This window comes from Pseudochaenichthys georgianus, chromosome 14 (genome assembly GCF_902827115.2).
Source record: "Pseudochaenichthys georgianus chromosome 14, fPseGeo1.2, whole genome shotgun sequence".
Taxonomy (NCBI): Eukaryota; Metazoa; Chordata; class Actinopteri; order Perciformes; family Channichthyidae; genus Pseudochaenichthys; species Pseudochaenichthys georgianus.
The window spans coordinates 24436429-24442562 of NC_047516.1; the positions used below are offsets into that span (position 1 = coordinate 24436429).

The window sequence follows — 6134 nt, forward strand, 5'->3', positions numbered from 1 at the left end:
GCGGGGGACAGCTCTCCCGTGACGTGGTATGGAATACCGTGACCACGTGACGCTGACGTCATTCATATTTTGGTAAGACATCAGGAAGTGCAAAAGACGGCGAAGACCTATATCAGAAAGGCTGAAGTTTCAGTGCCTAGTTTTGCTTTGTTTAGCTTGTTTTTTTGGACGGTCTTATTGTTGGTTCGCTAAGAATCGAGTCAAGATGTCGAAATTGGAAAGTATCCTTTTAAAACAGCGATGAGGAGGGGACGTAAGACTGGTGTAACGTCAAAATAGAGACCGAACATAACAACATGACGGTGAGATTTATGCGGGACAGACATCTGAAACATGGTTTGTCCTGTTAGACATTCGCCAAATACACAAAGGCTGCTATAGTGAATAACCTTACCATTTCCTAGTACGTTTCAGGCGTGGTAAGTAGGACACAACTGGATCGAAGGCCTCGGAAGCTCCATTGCTAACGGTTGGAAATACCAAACAACCGACTATTGGTGGTTCACAATTTAGGTCAGGGTATTTTTAATACTCAAAATAATAAAACAGATAACTCTGTACGCGCCTATGTCTTATTGCTGTACCTGTTATATCAGAAAGTATTGTTTTAACCGTCTCTTATTTAGCATTAAACATACATCAAATAAATAGCAAACTTAGTTACAAAACCTGTACTTGACACTCTATACTTATTTAGTCAAGAGAATAATTTTGCTAAATGTTAAATGTCAGACACAATTCTAAATACTTTTTTTATGTTGAGGAAATAGAGTAGAGACATATATAGATAGATGAATACTTGTTTGTCCAGACCTCCCACTGTGAGGTCTAGTTAAGGTTGTTTGTTGTGCTTGTTTGGGTTGTGTTCTTCTTTAACCTCCGATCACAGAACAGCTCTTCAATTTGAAGTTTGCTGCTAAACAACTCCAAAGCAGTTCAAAGAAATGTGACAAAGAGGAAAAAACAGAGAAGCTTAAGGTTAAGAAAGTAAGTTGAACTTCATCAAGATAGTACATTATGAAAGCCTCCCAGCTGGTGTTGACTGCTGTAGATGTAACTGAACCGACCTATTCGTGTGTGGTCTAGGCCATCCAGAAGGGAAATATGGAAGTGGCGAGGATCCACGCAGAAAATGCCATCAGACAGAAGAACCAGTCTCTGAACTTCCTGAGGATGAGCGCGCGGGTAGATGCGGTGGCAGCGAGGGTCCAAACTGCAGTCACAATGAACCAGGTATATTGAATACTTGGTCACTAAATCTTGCTAAATGACCTAAAAGTCGGTTGAATTTTGGAATTTCTGACTTAAGAAACCTTGTTTGTTGTTGTTTTAGTGAAAGTGTTTTGTTTTTTTTCAGGTCACAAATTCTATGGCTGGAGTGGTGAAAAGCATGGATTCCGCTCTGAGATCTATGAATCTGGAAAAGGTAAGGTATATTACAGATAAAATAATTGTATCCACGTTATCCACTTTAGCAAAAACAATTCAATTGTAATTATAGTTGGTAACAAATTCCTCTCGGTTAAAAAAAATAAATCTACTTCAGATTTCATCTCTCATGGACAAATTTGAGCACCAGTTTGAAACTTTGGATGTTCAGACCGCCCATATGGAAGACGCCATGAGTAGCACAACAACACTCACAACTCCACAGGTACATTTTAATGCCCTCCTCTTATATCATTTGTTCTTTGTGTGTAAAGACAAACTCATTCCCTGCTAATCTAATGTGTGTTTTCAGAATCAAGTGGAGGGGTTGATGCATCAACTGGCTGATGAAGCAGGGTAAACTTTCATTCTGTGTCTCAACATTCTTTGTGAAATGATGTTAAATAACATAAATAGATGTATGATATGCATTATTAGAGTACTGGAAGCTTAAATAGTGAAATGTTGTAGTCTGTTGTATTCTGTATTATATGAGCATTGTGTTTGTTATTTGAAAATAAGATTTGAATGTTGGTTTATTCATCATGTTTAGATTGGACCTGAACATGGAGCTCCCTCAGGGACAGACAGGATCCGTGGGTTCCAGCGTGGCCTCTGCAGAACAGGTAAACATGTGTTTTATAACATTTTATATCTGGGACGAATAAACTGAACTATACTTAAAAAAATTCAACTTAAGCCAGGCTGTTTGAATTTTTAACCAACTTTAAGCCACATTTGATTGATACATTTTTGGGTCTTAACCGTTTTCAACCAAAAGCGAAAGAAAGATTTTAGTCATTGCACGTGTGGATCCTATGTTTTTTTAGAGAAACAAGCGTAGCAAAATTAAGCAGTAGATCTGCTCGCAGCCACTTCGGGGCGTCCATTGTCCGCCAAACGGCATTGAGGGAACAGTGTTTTTTGATGGTAAGCTTCTTTTGGTCATTTTAATCATCGGGTCAGCTTGTTTTTGGAGGGGAGGATACCTCATCAAATGTTGTTGATCTCGTTAAAAACCTCCTTAACGATGAACCATGAAGCGATACACACTGGGACAAAGTGAGTGCAATGACAGTAGTGGTGATGAAGGCAACCATTTCCATTATGCCACGCTACTTCACGATGCCACCAAACTCCAGCGCCCAAATCTCTGCCAATGATACTTTCTATTTGTCCATAAATACTTTAAAAATGCAGTATTTGCAAAGACTTAAACAGAATGGGTTCTCCAAACTATGCTTTTCTTCCTCACTAATGTCTGTCTTTGCTCTCTCTTGTTCAAAGGACGAACTTTCTCAAAGGCTCGCCAAACTCCGCGATCAAATGTGAAGAGCGACTGCTCCAGAACACTACCTGAATATTTCTCCCAAAAACCTTTTTACTTACATCGTTCATATTCTCCTTCTTCATCTCTTGTGTCTCTGTCGAGGAGCTACTGCATCATTTTTTCTTTCCTCACATAATGAATCTTGTTGACTGTGTTAATAATAACCTTTGGCCTCTGTAGACTCAGAGGTGCTAGATTTGGAAAATGTATACATTTCTTAAATATATTATTTTCCAAAAAGTAAGATCTAATGTGGCTTTATTGTTTAACATGTATATTCAAGAACAACTTACATTTTTCAAATATGGAGCGTGACAGTCGTTACCCTGTATTTATTGGCATATTTCATATACTTTAGGTGCATAAGCTGAAGGTTTGGGGTTATACAATTCAACTTGTTGTTAATAAGCGCATGATTGCGGAACCGTATAAGCATTTTTCTCTTTGTGTGAAAGACCTTCTTGCTTACTGGTGAACTGAATTCTTCTTTAGATTTGTTGAAATGTAATTCTGAGGATTATACTAAAACCTGGGTTGGTGAACTTCAGTATTTTCACTGATCATTTGGTAAGCGGTTACAGTTTGGATATTATATACAGTTAGCAACAATAAAGTTTTATAATACTTTTATCTTTTTGCCGTTTGAATACATTTATTTACCATTTCTATTCATTGCATTTACTTTACCAATGTATCTATTGCGAAGGGTCAATATTGAAATTGAACTGCAAAACCATATGCTTTATATAATTGGCAAAAATTGTAATGTGCTTTTATGATGAAGTATTAGCTCTACAACTATCGCGGGGTGAAATGCAAACAAATGGTGTAGTTTCAACATTACGTAGGTGCCAATATTTGTAGACAAACACATGCCTAATCTAACTAATGAATATTCTTAGTGTACATCCAATACTAAGCATTCAAAATATATATTTTGAGATATTCAGTGCAAAAAAAGACAATGGTGCATAATATTAATATGTAATATAATCATATACAAGATGACAACAAGTCTCAGGTGTGAGAAAAGTGGCTCTCATGCGTATATTTTTGGCCATCGCCCCTCAACCAAAAGGAGACAAGTGGTCCAAATGAGCTGCTCTCTGTGTTTGCCCTCTGTCTGCTGCCACCGTGTCCCTCTTGGTAATCAAAGTTCTCCTCAAGGAGAAGTCCTTCAATCCATTTAAAAAAAACTTCTGCTCCACTGCATGCAGATGAAGAAATGAACTGTACAACTCAATTTCTCTGTAATCTTGAATCTATGTTCAGTAAGATACTGATATTATGTTATTTGCGTGTGTTGTAACTATGGTATCGAGTGCATGAATACAAAAAATGTAATTAGTTAAGGAGAGGATAAACAAGATAAAATATATTAGAAATACAACAGGGAACATAGCTAGCGAGCGTGCTCCCCCCTCTAAAGGTACGGTTTATTTCATTTTAAGGATGCGCACCAAGCAACATCTCCAGGTGCTCCTTTGAGAACCAGGGCACAAATGTTATGTGCACCCCTGTTTATGTGTGTCAGATGTAGTGAGAACCGAGAACACTAGTGCGCATGTGCAGCAGGGCTGTATGCTTTAACCATGGACTGTTTATAATGATATACCAGTATACAGTATTGCCCTCTAGTGGGCACTGTGAGGAACTGCAACACAACTCGTGTATAATTAGAGTTAATATGTCTATTTATTAGTATCGCTGTTTTAACGTAGCGTTGATGTGGTTCTACAAATGATGAGTTTTTTTTGTTTTTTGCACAGGTTTCTATCCGGGAAATCATCTAAACGTGTCGATTGTTCACATGTTATTTAAATAAAATCCAGTATAAGGATCATTTACAATAATATCAATGTGGTTGAGTGTGTGTGTGCCACTCCTTTTTGGAGAAAACGGATTTGGAAATGGACCAAAGACCTCTGGGCAGAAAGCGTATCATCATGTGACTCTGGCGTAAACAGGAAGCAGCTGATCTGCCTTCACTGCCTTCTTCTAGTACCAAGTAATGTATACAACTGTACTCCTGATCTCAAATACTTAGTCATCTGCAATAGATTGTTTTTTAAGTAAACGTTCTACCCTGTCGTGGTAAGTAGACTTTACACTTATGTGCTTAACTTAGCTAGCTAGCTGTTTAGCTCGGGTAACCAAACTCCCATTTAATTGGACTGTTTGTCGTGCTAGCTAACTTAGCATTAGCTTAAATGTTTTTCCGGAACAGAGAACATAGTTTTAAGTCTGTTAACTGTTTATACATAATTGTGTGTGTATTAAGCTCATGACTGGTGACACGTGTTCGTTATGTAAGCTTTTAAACGTGTCCTCTGTACTTTTATTGGTGTTCTGCTTCAGTAGAGCTGACAATAGGTGACAGCTAAGTGAAACATTTTTGTGTTTTCTGCAGCGACAGGAGATCTGCTGCAGTCTCTAAAGTCATCAGACTTAAAGCCCAGAGAAATACTTTACTCTGCCTGGTGAGAAGGATGTCAAGCACAGCCATGAAGAAAAAGGTGAAGTAGGGGCTCATCGGTGACTTTGTTGTATCACAAATAGTGGTGGAATACACAAGTACAATATTGAGTAGTACTTGTTTACAATAGGTTATACTGATACTTGTTTACAGTAGTACAATGATTGCCATAAAATAGCCCTAAAAGCTGTAGCAATAGCTAACATAATGGAAAATGCACATATTGCTATGTAATATTTGTAACCATAGTAAACATTAAGTCAAAGTATATAATTTAGTTTAAATAATATACAGGTTTTTGGGTGTCCAAAATGTCATATACTGATAACATGTGAGTCACAAATGATCAGTTAAAATAATATGATGTACCTATATGTGCTTACAGTTTATTGCCACAATTATAACATAATATAAAATGACACTGACTGGGGTAATTCTGAGTACTTTCACTTTTGATACTTCAAGTTGCACAGAATACTTAACTTATTTTGACAAAGGTTTTTTTACATTGTGATACTACAAGTGCTAAATTTATTGAAGTGACATGTCTGGATATTCTACCTCTGGTCATACGCCTATAAGAGAGGATAGAAAAGGATTTAATTTCAGTGATCTGATCGAATCGGTTGCATTTGTGCTTTCAGGTGTTACTGATGGGGAAAAGTGGTTCCGGGAAGACGAGTATGAGATCCATCATATTTGCAAATTACATAGCTCGAGATACACGCCGCCTCGGAGCTACAAGTAAGTGTACTTTGAAGAAAGGCGACAGCTGAAATAAGTTAAATGTTTTTTTGATCTCATTTATTAAACCATTTTTTTCTCCCTCTGTGAATATAGTTGACGTGGAGCACTCCCATGTACGGTTTCTTGGCAATCTGGTTTTGAACCTTTGGGACT

The 6134-nt window shown here is 37.5% G+C and overlaps 2 protein-coding genes across 2 annotated transcripts in view; both read left to right on the forward strand.

The window, feature by feature from the left end:
- The first annotated feature begins 79 nt into the window (after positions 1–79).
- LOC117458321 (charged multivesicular body protein 1b) lies at positions 80–3388 on the forward strand. The gene is made up of 8 exons (XM_034098717.1): positions 80–221; positions 890–987; positions 1087–1233; positions 1358–1426; positions 1547–1654; positions 1742–1785; positions 1982–2054; positions 2716–3388. The coding sequence occupies exons 1-8, from the start codon at positions 206–208 to the stop codon at positions 2758–2760; spliced, it is 600 nt and encodes a 199-aa protein (XP_033954608.1). The 5' UTR covers positions 80–205; the 3' UTR covers positions 2761–3388.
- A 1324-nt stretch (positions 3389–4712) lies between these two features.
- rraga (Ras-related GTP binding A) overlaps positions 4713–6134 on the forward strand; it is a 6762-nt gene continuing 5340 nt past the window's right edge. Inside the window, exons 1-4 of the mRNA XM_034098710.2 lie at positions 4713–4852; positions 5169–5274; positions 5879–5978; positions 6075–6134. The exon at positions 6075–6134 is cut by the window's right edge and continues 7 nt beyond it. Of these exons, the coding sequence (XP_033954601.1) occupies positions 5248–5274; positions 5879–5978; positions 6075–6134 (187 nt within the window). The 5' untranslated portion in view covers positions 4713–4852; positions 5169–5247. The remainder of the gene's footprint in view (positions 4853–5168; positions 5275–5878; positions 5979–6074) is intronic.